The 17,340-nt window shown below is 42.7% G+C and overlaps 1 protein-coding gene across 2 annotated transcripts in view; it reads right to left on the bottom strand.

Moving 5' to 3' along the window:
* LOC126299075 (rho GTPase-activating protein 7) overlaps positions 1–17,340 on the bottom strand; it is a 1,286,633-nt gene that overhangs the window by 528,399 nt on the left and 740,894 nt on the right. For both annotated transcript variants that reach the window (XM_049990744.1, XM_049990745.1), the window contains exon 8: positions 14,833–14,875. In XM_049990744.1, the coding sequence (XP_049846701.1) occupies positions 14,833–14,875 (43 nt within the window). The remainder of the gene's footprint in view (positions 1–14,832; positions 14,876–17,340) is intronic.

Raw genomic sequence — 17,340 nt, 5'->3', positions numbered from 1 at the left:
AAACTTGCGTTTCATCAATAAATTTATGTTTACTTTTGAGAATTGTGGCGCTCAACTCGGATGCATCCGGATCAAACGCATTAATATGCTAAATTAATTTAAATCTTTCGACAATGTCTGACGCATTGTGGACTAGTGACATTGTTGATGGTGAGCCGTCTATCAGTGGCATTCGAGAGGAGTAGGCTATGTGCCGGTCCCAGGTTTCACCCTCTCAATTTTTTTATCATCATACAACACGAAAATGGCACCACACTATAAACAATTCCAAAACAGTCACCTATACTGATTGAGTCACAACATTATGACTACTGCCTAGGAGAAACCGAACACTGCTGGGTGGCGTTGCGGACAAGTGACGCGGTAAGGAAAGTATATAAGCTGAACAGAGATTGATGGGGTATCATACAATACGAGCCACCAATGAGGCAGGGTTAACTACGGATTTGGCATGGTTAAGTTAAGGGGTGGCCGGATGCCCTTCCTGCCGCCACGCCATACCCCCCGACACGGAATTAGTATACCCCAGCTGTCTGTGTCTAGTGTATATCGTGAAATAGTGTGAATGTGTTTCAAATGTTTGCGAGTTATGTAACTGAGGCGGGATGTGGAGACCAGCCCGGTATTCACCTAGTAGGATGTGGAAAACCGCCTAAAAACCACATCCAGGCTGGCCGGCACACCGGCCGCCATCGTTAATCCGCCGGGCGGACTCATTCCGAGGCCGGCGCGCCTACCCGTATACAGGAAGCAGTGCATAAGCGCTTTTTTTTTTTAAATCTAATGAACCGCTGCAGGAGCAGGACGGCGGGCAGGGCAGGGGTCGACACCCGAAGCCTGGCCATCCCGCCACCACGCCCAAGCAACGTGTTCGAGTTCGAGGATCGAAGGATCAGGGAGAGGATGTAGTGGGTTTGTCGATGTTGTTTTATTCATTTATTTCTTTAATTTTTATAACAGCGCTCTCGGCTATTCTGGCGGGTAATGGGGAACTCCACTGGCATAGGCGATTTTGACAAAGGGAAGAACGTTATGGCCCGGCACCTGCGAACGAACGTCTCGCAAACGGCAGGGCTAGGTGGCTGTTCGCGTTTTGGTGTCGTGAGCATCTAAGAAAAGCCATTGAGGGACGGTCGTGTCTGGATAAGCCGTCATCCAGGCAACGGAACCTCGAAAAATACATCGCGTCACGGACGGAGGTCGATGAGGACAGTATTATGCTATGAGGAACAATCACCTGGGTTTCCATGGGACCTGTGGTAATAATTAATCAAAGACACTATTGCTGCTGTGGACTACGTGAATATTGTCAGAGTCCTTATGCATCCTTCATACTTGGTGCCCTCCCCGACGGCGATAGTATATTCCAGCAGGATAACTGTCAGTGTCACAAGGCTAGAATCGTACTGTAGTGGTTTGAGAAGAACTACGGCGTACTGACACATAGTCCAGTCCACCAACTTCACCTGATCTGAATTCGATTGAATACATCTAGGAACCTATCTGGCGCCAGATTCGTGTCCAAAAGCTACCAACCCCGTAATTTACGGTAATTTCATGACTTGTACAAACTACAAGGAACCTGCCAGATCCTCCATAATCGCTGCTGTATTGCGTGCTAAAGGTGGATCATAGTGTTTCGCCACTAAGCAGTTGATCATAGTGTTTCGGCTCGCCAGTGTACGTTCGATAAATATGCTGAAGATGTAACTCTCAAACGCTGTGCGGAAGGGCGCCATGTGCACGGAGGAATAAAAGGCTTTCTGATCCTTTGGCGGGATCTACCTTTTGAGTTCTCCCAATCAATAATGCCATACAGCCATCTTTTCTATGTAGTGAAGACTTCAAACAACGTCGCACTTTTTATTTTAAACGTCTGTAAGAATTAAGCTGAGTTCATTAAACTCGTATGAAATTACGATAAGTACGCAAAAAGTATCTCTCTGCGTGCACTTTTGGTTACAAGGATGCTTGTGGAACAGCGCCGACTAATCGTTCCCTGTAATTGTTGCCTGAAAAACATACGATTATGTGAAAAATGAAAAGTTTTAATTGCCCAGATCACAATAAATTCATATATAGACGGATAGTTCAAATGGCTCTGAGCACTATGGGACTCAACTGCTGTGGTCATCAGTCCCCTAGAACTTAGAACTACTTAAACCTAACTAACCTAAGGACATCACACACATCCGTGCCCGAGGCAGGATTCGAACCTGCGACCGTAGCAGTCGCACGGTTCCGGACTGCGCGCCTAGAACCGCGAGACCACCGCGGCCGGCTAGACGGCTAGTTCCGACAGTTTAAATTGCCATCTTCAGATTATTTACATACATCTACAATTGTGCCACTGCCATCTAGTTGATGTATAGACTAAGAATATTACATTTTTCTAATTCGGAGATCGGTCTCCGCCTGACAATTTCAGTTAACCACATTATTATTATTTAATATACAGTCTCGGCAGCTGATCCTTGGATAGACAGAAAAAGTCATTCTCTGTAACTGAAAGTCTTCATAGTATATCGCTTTCCGAAATCTTCATAATATATACATGTTTTACATCATGAAGAATGTATTTCTGGTTATTTATTTTCCAGGGAACCGCAGAAGTAGATTTAATAGCAATTTAGGTGCGTCGTACGGACTTCGCTCTAGCACTATGTTACTATTCGTAAAACAGCAAACAGTTCTGTACAGAAGCCCCTTTTTCACCAGACAGTATGCCTGCGCGCATGTTTCAGTGGACAGACGTTATGACGTCAGACATGCAGGTTGGTTCAAGGACGGGCGTCAGCGCTTCTGCCAGAAGCCAGAACTGGGTCAAACACGGCGTACTCACGCGCGACCCTCTAAATATCCGTTTTCTCTGAAACAGACAATTCCAGACTGGAGCGTGTGACTGTGATTCTCGAATTATATGCGTTTTTGGTCTATTGTGCGTCAGTAAAGTTACAACAGATTTATAATCAACAAAATGTCAACGTTCGGAACTACAGACTAGCTTTATAATTGGATTTAAAAGTATTATCACTGCCTTTAAGGTAACATCGGGCGTACGCCATGCAGTGTTATAGCAACAGTTCTTTTTTCAGTGTATGTAAATGACCTGACAGGTAATGTCGGAATTTACATCAGAGTCAGGGTATAACTCTACTGCATTTATAGAAGTCACAACGCTAGAAAACTGCAGCAAAATGGAGAATACCTTCAGAGGATCGACGCTTGGTGCAAAGATTCGAAGTTGATCTTCAAGATAAACAAATGTTGCGTACTACACATAAACAGGCGAAGAGTCCCGATATAGTCTGATTGCCATAAAGTCAATGGATACGGCTACATCAATCAAATATCTGGGAGTATGGGTAGGAGCAATATAAAATACGCATCCACATAAAACTAAGAAAGCCATATGGTATGCTGAGAGTCACTAGAAGAACGCTCAGGACGTGTAGTCCCCCACGAAAGTAGAATCTTACAAAACCATTATTCGACCGATATTTGAGCACTGCTGCTCACTTTGGATCCCTTATCACTAGGATTGATACAGTAAATAGAGAAGACGATGTGCAGCGCATTTTATATTGAGCGCAAAAGGGTCACGAAGATGCTCATACAAATACAGTGGCAGGCCCTACAAAGACAGGTGTTGTGCATCACGGGGTGATTTACTGCTACCATTCCCAGAGCGTACGTTCCCAGTAAAGTCCGTCTCCTAATTGCTTCCTCCAACATAAATTTCTCACGAAATTACCAGGAAGGTATTCCCTAGTGCAATAGAAAAGTAAAAGTGACAGTGATACAAGTACCCTCCACCACTCACCAGAAGACGGCTTGAATAGCATAGTCGTATATGTCTAGGCAGATGAATGCAATGGTGATATTCTATTTACAGGTGCATCCTGGCACATAACCTGAAAATAAATTTTACTTCCAATGGTTGTGTTTTCCCTTACGGTGCTAGTTATTTCTGCTGTTCCGAAAGGTTATTTCTATAAATACTGCCGAGCCAGCCTGTATTGAAATCAGTATGGAAGAGACTTTAAACATTAGCCTCCTATCGTCCCTCTCCTGTGCGACACTACTTCGCTAATTATGTACGTCATTACGATAAAGGGATACAGATACCGTCTCTAATACGTGCATCTTCTGTGCAAGATTCTAATCCTGGAAGTCTTGCAATTGTTGGCCACAGCTATTTCCCTTCGTCGCAATGTATCCAAGACACGTAGGATTCAGATCACTGCCAGTCAACTTGATTTAAGATTTTTTTTTAGAATAACGCAAATACAGATGTTGGAAACAGAAATATGACTACATATGTAATTTTCTACGTATAGTGTTTCTGACGATTAATAGAACAAGTTTCTGAAAAGATTCTTCGATATAAATAATAGACATAACACTTTCGCGAACTTTCTTTGATTTTTTTGTGACTTCTTCCTCTCGTAAACACAGCTTATATGATTTATGCTCTTATCAATTTTATATTACGGAAAGCAATAACTCTTCATTTCTTCTTCTCTATATTATCATCAAATTATTTATTTTTTAGTTTACCTATCATTATCAATTGACTATTATCTAGGTATCTAATAAATTTAACATAAGATTTTCTAAAATGAAAGTCTCACGACACCTTTCAATCTCTTGCAAAAAAGTAAAATATACTGCAACAGGTGCAGTTCACCTGCACCGAAGCTGATTGACTGATCTGAACGCAAGACTATACCTCTTAGCCACAAGCTAACAGCAACAACTGTCCTCATCAAGTACACCATCAATTGATGAAAATCACAAATTCTTTGATTTCTTCGAAACTGTTACTTTTGGGTCTGATATGTACACGTAATATTTCCTTATGTTCTTGTGTTCTAAGGATTCCGTATGATCCAAAATTGATCGTCATAAATTCTTTGATTTCTTTGAAACTATTACGTTTACGGCCTAATACACCATGTGATCAAAAGTATCCGGACACCCCCAAAACAAACGTTTTTTATATTAGGTGCGTTGTGCTGCCGCCTACTGCCAGGTACTTCATATCAGCGACCTCAGTAGTCATTAGACATCGTGAGAGAGCAGAATGGGGCGCTCCACGGAACTCACGGACTTCGAACGTGGTCAGGTGATTGGGTGTCACTTGTGTCATACGTCTGTAGGCGAGATTTCCACATCCCTAGGTCGACTGTTTCCGATGTGATAGTGAAGTGGAAATGCGAAGGGACACGTAGAGCACAAAAGCGTACAGGCCGACCTCGTCTGTTGACTGACAGAGACCGACGACAGTTGAAGAGGGTCATAATGTGTAATAGGCAGACATCTATCCAGAGCATCACACAGAAATTTGAAACTGCATCTGGAACCACCGCAAGTGCTATGGCAGTTAGGCGGGCGGTCTAAGGCGCTGCAGTCATGGACTGTGCGGTTGCTCCCGGCGGAGGTTCGAATCTTCCCTCGGACATGGGTGTGTGTGTGTTTGTCCTTCGAATAATTTAGGTTAAGTAGTGTGTAAGCTTAGGGACTGATTACCTTAGCAGTTAAGTCCTATAAGATTTCACTCACACACACACACACACACACACACACACACACACACACACACGCACAGTTAGACGGGAACCTTGGATTCCATGGTCGAGCGGCTGCTCCACAACACGCCGGTAAATGTCAAACGACGCCTCGCCTGGTGTAAGGAGCGTAAACATTGGACGATTGAACAGTGGAAAAACGTTTTCTGGAGTGACGAATTACGGTACACGATGTGGCGAGACGACGACAGAGTGTGGGTATGGCGAATGCCCGAAGGACGTCATCCGCCAGCGTGTGTAGCGCCAACAGTAAAATTCGGAGGCGGTGGTGTTATGGTGTGGTCGTGTTTTTGATGGAGGGGGCTTGCATCCCTTGTTGTTTTGCGTGGCATTATCACAGCACAGACCTACATTGATGTTTTAAGCACCTTCTTGCTTCCCACCGTTGAAGAGCAATTTGGGGATGGCGACTGCATCTTTCAACACGATCGAGCACCCGTTCATAATGCACGGCCTGTGGTGGAGTTGTTACACGACAATAACATCCCTGTAATGGACTGGCCTGCACAGAGTCATGATCTGAATCGTACAGAATACCTTTGGAGAAGATATGGAACGCCGACTTCGTGCCAGGCCTCACCGTCCGACATCGATACCTCTCCTCAGTGCAGCACTCGAAGAATGGACTGCCATTCCCCGAGAAACCTTCCAGCACCTGACTGAACGTATGCTTACGAGGTTGGAAGCGATCACCAAGGCTAATGGTGGGCAACACCTTACTGAGTTCCAGCATTACCGATAGAGGGCGCCACGAACTTGTAAGTTAACTGCAACCAGGTGTCACGATACTTTTGATCACCTAGTGTACGTATAGCATCCTTATATCCGAGTGTTCTGAAGATTCCCTATTGTCCAAAACGAATATTAAGTAATGATCTTTGACCCTATTCATTGTAGAAAATGGAAGCTTTGTGACGTAAACCCATGAATCGGGGTTATTTCGAGTTGCCCCCGGCTAGTATGCGCAATCTCGTCCTAATCGACAGGCCTCAGGCTGTGGCCTGTCCATATGAGAAATAGATTCATAATGACGGCCATTGCATTAAAACTAGGTTGTAGACAGAAATATATCTAAGAATTTCGATACTTCCAACCGAAAAACTATTTGTAACCCTTACAGCTGCCCTTAGTTACTTGCAGCCGAAGATACTTCACCTTTTTCTGAAACTCGGAGAGATGGAATATTTAAGCATTTGTGCCATGAATCCGGGAAGCAGCCTGTTCCTGTTTCTTCTATAAATCAGGTTATAAACATCCGGCCATCTCGCTAGAACACTTTTGAGTATACCGTCCCTTTGAGAAACTGTTTCCACGACGCCTGCTTTTCGCAAACACGCTTCTTGCTTCACGCCAACCAAATCGTGTGTTTAGACAGAAATGTGGCTGTCGCCATCGAACCTGCTTTCTGCAACGTTCTTTCAAAGCAATACAAATTAACAGCTTAGTGTCTTACTGTAGGTGAGGCGGATCAGACTTGCATAACTATCTTTCTTTACAAACAATGTTGTTTAGCAGTAAAATGTAACGCAGCATTCACTGGATTCGTTAAAGTACACACAGAACAGTAGTTATGCTTCCTAAGGAAATTAGAAACACCAATTTTCATTCGGGCCAACATCGTCGTGCTAAAGTATAGAAAATTATGTTTGTACCTCCAGTTAAGTTTTCTATATCTACAAAACAGTAAAAATGCAACATATTTTCTTATATTGAATTGTAGCAACACGACGTATGATGATGATGATGATGATGATGATGATGATGATGATGATGATGACATGTTGGTGTGGGTGCACAACAACATGATTAGTGTAAGATGTAACTCCGATGAAAATCATACGTTTTTAAAAGTCAGAGTGTTATTAAATACACAAAAATGTGGTAAAAAACCAAACACCATCCTAAGTTTACAGATAGAACTACAACATGTAGAAATATGAAAATTTTTGAATAAATCTACTAAATATATAGACATAAGCCAGACAATCTCAAATAACGAAAAATCACAAAGCTCCAATAAAAATCCAACGCGTGTTATCTATGCTTTGATATCATACAAAGCAAGCAAAATTGATCGTTCCTCAGCAGAAGTCGTATTTATAAAATTATTGAGGAGTCAACTGACTTCATTTCTGACGAATAATACATTCTTAACATAATAACGAGGAATTTGCACGCAGATTAACGCTATGAATTTGGCTGTTCAAACAAAGTAATATTGGTACCGACTGTACATTTCTAACTGCACGATTATCTACAGATACCACTTGACAAATAACAAAGCTCGAAGTAGCAGCGGAAATAAAGAAAAACCTCTCACAGGTAAGTAGAAATTATTACGTCTTTCATGTGATAACTTTTTCCCCGTACGCAGATTATCCTGTTTAATTAAGCTTAAACTGTCATATTATTGATGTGAGTAAGTGATTGTCAGTGGTTAAAAGAAAATATTATTTCAAGTCATTGCTTTGTTCTTTCATTGAGGCGGGTTCTTTGCTGGACCGCTATCCCAGTCTCATCACATCTATTAACAAAAGTATAAAAGTGTGCATAGGTCATTTACTGATGCACTCAGACTGCTTTGAATCACAACATAATGTTATTTACAAGTCTCACCGGTTTTTCCCTTACGAAATCTTTACTGGCACGTCAATATCTTCATTTATTTAGCCATCTACTGCGACCCCAATAATGCTGCGCATTGAAGCACCCTTGCACCATAACTGTTAACACACAGTTCACTTTCCGCAGAAAGTTGTCCGATCTTATCGGCCAGCTTACGAATGAAAAAAGATATCAGGAACCAAAACAATACTGACTGCAGAAAGTATCTCGCTGCCACCGGGCATTGACTGCAGGCAGTGAATCTTCATTCCCATTTCACGGAGATTACACTCTTTTAAAGCACAGGATGAGATGATGTAGTATTAAAGCCATCGTGAAGTTCCTTATCACTAGTAAAATGATCCTTCCTCGGAGTCTGTAGGATATGCATTCACATTTCAAACGCCTTCAGGCTGTTCACGGATGAGGTGTAATGTTCCAAGGTTGTACTCCATACAGCAGCACCGGTAAGCTGTAGATTGCGACTACATTTCAAAGACTTGATTTATTTAAAATTCCAAGTACAATGGCAATTATAGTTTTAATCTCTACGTCATGATGCCATTCTTCTGATAGCCAGCACTGTATATAGTATTTCATCTTGCTGACTTTCTCGCGGCTGTTATCATTCAAGATGATAATCCCATTGGCTATTCTCTTCTAGTTAACGACAATTTATTTTGTTTTTGTGAATTACTACTACTTCCAAACTCTTCGCTATTGATATTAATTCTGTCTAGAAAAAGACAAAGCTACCAGCGTGTATCACATCGTCGTTTGCCTAAAGAAAGTGGTTTCAACGTGTAACGTTGACATTGATTCCTTTGTCGACGTCATCCAGAGATTTTCGAAAAGTGTCAGAAAATAAGCAGAAGAACGCTGAAAATTTTTCCACCACACGAATGGTATCAGATGGAACGTATTGCATGCACTCATAAGAACTAGTCTATTTAACGAGCGTCATATACAACACATGCAAAACACCAGTATGGCAAATAGGGGGGAGTGTTATACCTTGAGTACAGTGTACCTAAGAACACATGCAGTTTCCCAGTCTGTCTTCCATTCTAGAATCACATGAAGGAGTGTGCACAACAGAAAGCGATAAACAGCTTCTAGCATTTTCTACTATTTTTGTTGTTGTGAAACATATGGTTGTGTTTATGCAGCGTTTGTATATATTTTGAGCTCTGCACACTTAACTGCTCTATAGTATATTAATGCTATTTTGAATTTATTGTTAATTCTTCAGTTTCGGAAGTTTATGGTTACTAAAATTCTACATGCAGTATGTTCAAAACTAGTTATATAACATGGGGACAGTTAAGCCATGCTTCGTTGGTCATGCACCATCTTGTATCTTGAAAAGAAAGGATTTCTTCTACAATGGAACATCTGATGTTTGCAAATGACTTGAATTTCTTTAATGTCTTAACAGTTTCACTTGTCTTGAAAATTAAAGATTGTATTAGTTTCCAAAGCCTTCTATTTCAAAAGTGTTTAACTTGTAACTATCTTTTGATAACATTTCTACTTAATTCGATTTCACTTACTCATTATTGGTGGATAGTAGAGAAATAATGTAACAGATAGAGTACTTAACACAGTACAGATCAGATTTTGATGACTACAACACTTTTAAATTTCAGTAGAATATTTGTTCCATAGGTACATCACCTTGTTCCTCACAGACACTTGGATCGATTTCAACCAAATTTGGCACAGAAGGAACAGGGCGCGAGAGGAACAGCAGTGTGGGATTTAAAATCTCCTAGCTCCAATAGGTATGCAGATACAGGCAAAACTTTTTTTTAGCCACTGGCTTGTAGGCTGCGCTACATCACAAGCATGTCATATGGGAACAGTATTGGCCTGCCAAATGAACCTGCTTTGCAGGGCAGCCTGTGTGTCAACAGCAAGAAACAGTTTACTGGGTCTGACAAGTAGGCTTCTCTGCTTTGCATGGCAGCTTTACATCAGGGGCACATAAATGATTCTCAACCCCCTGATGTGTAGCCAGCCCTTCATGACACGCATATTGTGAGAACAATAGCAGCCTTCTATAGTGAAATGTATTTCAGGGGCTACATGTCATGTGCCAATGGCCATGGCTGCAGATAGGTTGAGGTGTCGAGGTGGATAGAGAAGGCAACAGCCAGAATGAGTGCAAGGATAAAAATGAACAGAGAGAGGGGAGGATGGAGAAATGCATGAGGGAGGTGGAAGATGTAGAGGCGTAGTGGGCATGTGGAAAAGGAGGAGGGGATGTAGAGGTGGAAAGATAGGGTGAAGGAGGATGTGGTCAGAGGGGGGTGGGGCGGTGGGGGGAGGAAGACATGGTCATAGAGAGGAGGAGGAGCAAATGGATGAAGAGAGTGGGAGGAGAAGACGAATAGACAGTGAGAAGGAGGATATAGACAATGGAGGTGGGAGGATGATGTGAAGAGACTGAGGGAGGAAGAGGTGGACAACAGAGAGAGTGCGCAGGGTAATGTTCTGTGCATGCGTTGAATGGATATGCGGACAAAGATGTGGCGAAAACACTAGTAAGAAAATATATCAAAACTGTTTCAGGGCTGTCCAGAGGCGAAAGTTTTAAACGTTTTCCAAGGTACAACAGTATCCTCTACTGGAAAATGCTATAAGGCTGAAATTTTGCAACACTACAAAGCATGAACTAAAAAATAGATGCATGTTGCAGTGGCAAGGCACTTGGAACTTTCTTCGGGAAGATCACGGTTCAAATTCGTATCTTTCCATCCAGATTTAAATATCCTGTAAATTATTGCGATTCGCTCAATGCCAATGTGGGGAAGGTCCTTTGAATGGGTACAGTCGGTTATCTGCCCTCATCTGTTTCGGTGCGAGCTTGTTCAAATGGTTCAAATGGCTCTGAGCACTGTGGGACTTAACATCTGAGGTCATCAGTCCCCTAGACTTAGAACTACTTAAACCTAACTAACCTAAGGAGATCACACACACCAATGCCCGAGGCAGGATTCGAACCTGCGACTGTAGCGGTGGCGCGGTTCCAGACTGTAGCGCCTTGAACCGCTCGGCCACTCCGGGCGGCGGTGCGAGCTTGTGCTCAGACTCTAATCATCTCGTCGCAGACGCTTCTTTCGTAGCGCCTACTACAGTTCTGACTAGTCGTGCAACGTAGTATTACACCGCAATAATGCGCTTGTGAATGAAGATAAAAGCCTCGAGACGAGTGGCACGCCGTGCCGGAATATTCCCCGCAGGAAGCACGTCCCGACGCCTCTTAACCAGTCCGGCAGCTGTTTCTCTTGGCGCACGTTCGCGTTTATTCGCAGCAATTTAGTGCACGGCTATACTTAGCGTGCGAAAATTTAAGAGCGCTAAAGTGGGAGGCGTGGCTAGGAAGGCGTGGGAGGGCAGGTGGCTGTCGCGGAGCCGTGAAGCTGTCCGCCACAGCCCCAGCCCCGGACCCTTGCAGCTGTAAACAAACGTCGCCGTCCCCCACCGGCTGTACATCTGCTTCGCCTGCAGTCGCAGACTTGTAAAATAGCGACAACGCCACACTGTCTTGATGACTCATCTGTGCAGTGTTGCACAACTGTATTTGTAAGGCACGTCGTGCAGCCTAAGACGAGCCTCCTGCGACGATTTCGAGGCAATGAACCAGATACCATTGTACGGATTCATCACAACATCTATGGACTGGACAGAAGAGCTCGCAGCAAACCGAAAACAGCGTTACGGAATAAATTCGCATCCTGCTACTACTCATTGACGCCAGCTATTTGCAACAGATGAAAATTTATGCCGGACATCAATTATGTATCCATGCCTCGGCGGACTAAAATGGCGATATGATATTTGTCTCCACGTGCGGGACTCACGAATTGTGCGAGGTAGGATTGTACCTACGTGACCTACGGAAGTTCGGATCAGTGCTGGAGGCGTGCCTGGATAGCTGAAATGGTAAAGGCGACTGCGCGCGACAAGCGGAAAATCCAGTTCCAGTTCAGGCCTAGCACAAATTTTCATATATCGCTAACAGCTGGCGTCAGTTCATAGTCTCTGAATTAGAATCTATTTCTTAATGTTTACCGCTGCTTTAAACGTCAATAACAGTTTCTGTTCCATTAGACATGCATTCACGTCTGAAGGACATTGTATTGTGAAGCTACACACACTGTATAAACACAGGCATTGTAACCGTCAAAGAAAACAGCATGTCGTTCTCCGCGGAAAGAAATCATCGGACGTAATAAGTTACAACTTGAAATGAAACGGTCGTGTGGAACTATCGGTCAGGAAATCCCCGTCAGGGATAATTCGGCTGCCTAGTGTAAGTCTTTCTTTTTGACGCCACTTCGGCGACTTTCGCGTCGGTGATTGATGAAATGAAACGGTGACGACAACACAAACACCCAGCCCGGCGCAGCCGGGAATCGAACCTGTGAATCCAGGAGCTAGCGGCAGCAATACTAACCAATTTCTTTTTCTTTTCTTTTTGTCATCTCTCTCTCGATCTGTCTCTTCGTCGTTTTTGTCAGTGGTTTCCTGCAGATATCGCGTGATATCTTTCAGATTCCATAGCTTAGAACTTTTTTTTATTACGTATGGTGTGCAGTCCCTGACGTGCACAGTTGCACATTATCATGGCAGGCCAAGGAACTGAAAGATGAATTACACTTCAAGATGACACAATACATGACACTATTTCTCAACATAGTCACCGAATCTCTGTAAACAACTATCGGAACGTTCTACTAATCGTTCAGTTCAAATACGAGATAAATAGGCACCTCGGTCATGGAGCCATTTAAGAAGCGCTGTGTGAACGTCCTCGCCGTCGGAAAATATCTTTCGTCCCAGATGTCCTTCCAGCTTGCCGAAAAGATGGAAAACGCACGATGCACCACCCACGTCTCTCCGGCCTTCGTCAAATTGTTGGCACCATTTTGCTGCGGCTGGATTTGCTACGGTTGGATTTGGTCAATATATCACCAGAATTTTAGGGTAAATCTGTCACAATTTAGAAGTTTTCCCCGCAAAAATCGCACTGTCAAGAGTACTTTAACTCTGGAGTACGTTTTCAATTGCCGTGTCATTTCACTCGCACGCTGTGATACAGCTGTTATTCGTGCCGCAGCAGAATTGTAACTGCAGGAACCCCGGAACATCTACTCTCTTCCGATTATGCTCCATTTTTGCTTCGCAATGGTCTTCCACGACATGTGCAGGGGAACATTAACGAATCCGACAAACTGCAGAGACAGATTCGCTACAGGAATTGAAGGAAAAAAGGTCCAGTGAACATGTGCCCTGCAATGCAACGTTACCACGGTAGATGGCGATGACGAATGACAGTTTCTGTGAGCACGTACTGTGAGTTACGTGTTTCAGGATATGTGATTGACGCAGCAAACTGTAAGCAGCAGAATGGCCCGGTATTCACGTCGAGAACAAGCCGAGATGGTGTTTATGTACTGCCAAGCAGATGGAGACGGTCGAGAGGCAGCACGTCTATGCCAAAGCAAGTATCCTAACAGGCACTAACCACACCATACAACGTTTGAAGCCGGTTTTGGGCGATTGTATGATCATGCGTCCTTTCACACAGACGTACGCGCAGGGAGACGGCGGACTGTGTGTACAGATTCCTCGACTTGCGCCATAGGGTGGTGGGGTTTTGGATTGCGCTGAATAGGGCAAGAGTCCACCACACGCAGAAGGCGGCTACTGGGTAGCAGGGGCTAGGTGACATGGACTGGATGGTTTTTTAGCTTAGAGGTTCTCGGGGAAATACAAGAAAGGCTTCAGTCTGAACGTAGATACGGAACCATCGGTATAACTGTTGCAAATTGTCGTAGCTGTTTCGGGAAAGCACCAGAGCTCCGAGTGCTAATAGAAAGCACTGATGCTCAAATCGTCATAGCCACTGAAAGCTGGCAAAACCCGGAGATAAGTTCAGCCGAAGTTTTTTCGGAGAACGTAGTGGACGGGTGGCGTAAGCAGGTTCAATATTTTCTGTTGCTGTACGACACATATAAAGAAGATACAACAGTTAAGATTACAGAATTCAACATGAGTCATGATTTTGAGAATACGTAATGATGCAGCTTACAAACATGTGATATGGAATCGAAGTGCGCTGATTTTTTTTTTCTGGAGAGTCTAGCTCCACACATTTTGTATGAAAGTTCACAAAGTATCGGCAGTGGTTGTTGAAGAACCACGAGAAATAAACTTCCGGCCACACACATCGGAAAGGGTTCGATATGTGATATTTATTCCAACGCGCAGGCCATGGAGACAGGGGTACTTGCAGTTCTTCACCGGAGGGTGAGTGAACTCCTGCTGATTTTGTAGGAGGGGAGAGTGCAAAGTAGCTTAGACTCCTCCAGGTGTAGCGATTACAGTTTTCACTGTGGTCTCTAAGTACCTGCAGTTCTATTCACGTGTTGCCGATAAGCTGTTCTTGGAGTTTCAATTCCTTCTGGATATTGCAATTTCCGCAAACGAAAGAGTTCATTCTTGCTCTTAACAGTGCTATGTCACTGTTTCAGCTGTTTTACAGTCACGGAATTCAATGCACCATATTAAATTGTTAAATAGCATACTGTACTACTATAACGATTTTATAAATAATTGTAACACTTACCTGGGATATGCCTCTCGTGCCGCGACTTCTTCAGCGTTGAATTCTATAACAAAAAAGTTATTATAAATAGCAGCTGCCATTTTTGCGTGCTAAGAATGAAAAAGCGTATGGTTCAAAAATTTTTGTATGCTTGATATGCACAGTATTGTGGTTATAACAGATGTATAAGATAAAAATTATCGTAAAAAATATAAGAATTTACATTACACGAATCTATTACGTTTTGGTTTTAAGAAAGTAGAGTGAAACAGCAAAATTAAAAAAAAAATCCAAATGCCATAAAACACAGTCGAAATCAAAGGCTCTTAAGAAGCAGAAAGGCTTGCATGCTTGAACGAGCGTATCAGGAAACAAGAGGGGAGGGGGGGGGGGAGAGGGGCGGGGAGAAGTGATGGGGTAATACACGTGGCACGCTCACAGATACTATAATTACAGTGTTACTGAGACAGAAAGCACTCCATTCATTAGTCTGCTGATAATAATAGTAGAGTTAAAGCACACATAAAAAAATAATTAAGCTACGATATTCCAATTTATCAAAGCACATCGATGCTTCATAGCAAGAAACACAGTTTCAACACATGTTACACAAACTAGTATGCAAATGGGTATTCAGATAGTAGATATTCCACGACACTGAAAGGACATTGAAAGACATTCCAATGGGTTAGGTTTCTTAGGTGGCCTATCTTACCTCCGCGCAAACACTCGTTAGCCTTAGGGGTGATTGTGGAAATTTATAATAAGACACTCGATAGCTCTGTCAAAATTTAGCTGCAATGGCAGAGAATTTTGTCAACTGGTTTCCATGTTCGTAATCGTTGCTCTTGTATTTGTTTCAAACAAAATTAGAACCAGATTTATCAGGCAGTTAACTGCAGCGACCATTTGCAGTGGCCATGTAAGAATCTACTGAAGAACTAGAGTACGAAACAAAAACAAAACCAGTTTGTGCTAATATTAAAGATTTTGATTTGAAGGGCTGGAGTATAAGATCTGTGTCACGTTAAGTTCATGCAAATTTTCCACTATTGCTGATGACAATTCCGCTTTTGGATTAACAACAGTAAACGTGACCGTAGAGGCAGTGGAGATGGAAACACTCCTTCTGCTTAGCTCACATCATCACAACGGAGAATTTTGAAAAAGAAAATACACGGTATCGTAATGCAAAACCCCTGAAAGGAATTGTACGAAGTAGCTACGACTGTAGGCAGACCAAACGAATGAAACGTAGCATATAGTGCAAAATAAATATTGGTGATTTCGATGTGCGCTGCCAATATTGGCTCTTATCAAAACACACATCCAGAGCAATGTTTCAATGTAGCGTTGGAAAATGGCAGGACCATAACTGCGGCTTACTATGCCTCATTCTTGAATCGTTTGAAAGATGAATAGAATCAAAAGCGACGTTTATTGGCACGGAAACACTGGACAACGTTGGATCCCACACTGCATTAGTCACAATGGGCACTGCCATCAACTGTAGCCGAACTGTTTCCTCAACGACCCAATTTTCCTGTCCCACTGTTTCTTCCTGTTCTCCAGCATTCTAGTATGGCTTGATGGTAAGAAATTATCATAACATCAAGAAGTGATTCTTGTCCCTGAACTTCACGCTGTGTTTAAGAAAACGTATTTTTCCATGCACGGACCATTTAGGAGACTCGCTTTAATCAAATTTCCATCTGTTTTCATTCGTAAGGTAGTGTTACTGGATGAATTCTGAGAACACAGTAGAATTTAAGTGCCGCCAAGAATATTTTTCAGATATTGCGGTTAACAAAGTCAGCGTGAAGCCATTAACTATTTACAGTGTAGGTTTTATATTTACTATACTTTGTGGGAAGCAAAGTAGAAAAGGCGCTGAAGGAGATGAAGAATAGAAAGGCATTTGGAATTGATTATTGGCCAGCAGAACTGTTGAAGGCAAGAAAAGAAATAGTCTACCTCTATAACGAGATATATGATAAAGGGGAATGGCCTGAGGACTTCGTTGCAACATTTATGATACCAATAGAGAAACACTTAAAATGTGAAGAGCATAGGACCATCAGTCTAATTTCTGATGCATCTAAAGTCTAGCTGAGAGTGTTGAATAGAAGGCTGTATGGCAAGCTGGATAGAGGGATTGCACAGGAGCGGTTCGGATTTAGAAGAGGAAAAGGAACAAGAGATGCTATTGGCCTGTTAAAAACTATAGAGGAAAGATATATGGAGAAAGGTAGAGAAATCTTTGCTGTTTTGATAGATTTAGAAAAGGCTTTTGACAGAGTTCAGTGGAACAAGCTGATGGATGTTTTGAAGAGGAAAGGAGTGGATTCTAAAGAGAGACGACTGATACAGAATCTACATTTACACCAGAAAGTAAGGATAAGGATTGGAAATGAAATGTCAGCGGGAAGCAGCATTGTACGAAGTGTTAGACAAGGTTATTGCTTTTCCCCACTGTTGTTTAAAGCATACCTTTAAGAGATTATTGCGAAAGGCTTAGATGGGAAAAGA

This window comes from Schistocerca gregaria, chromosome X, assembly GCF_023897955.1.
Source record: "Schistocerca gregaria isolate iqSchGreg1 chromosome X, iqSchGreg1.2, whole genome shotgun sequence".
In the NCBI taxonomy this organism is placed as follows: domain Eukaryota; kingdom Metazoa; phylum Arthropoda; class Insecta; order Orthoptera; family Acrididae; genus Schistocerca; species Schistocerca gregaria.
Note: the sequence above shows the minus strand (reverse complement) of the source record. Positions and strands in the feature narration are given on the sequence as shown.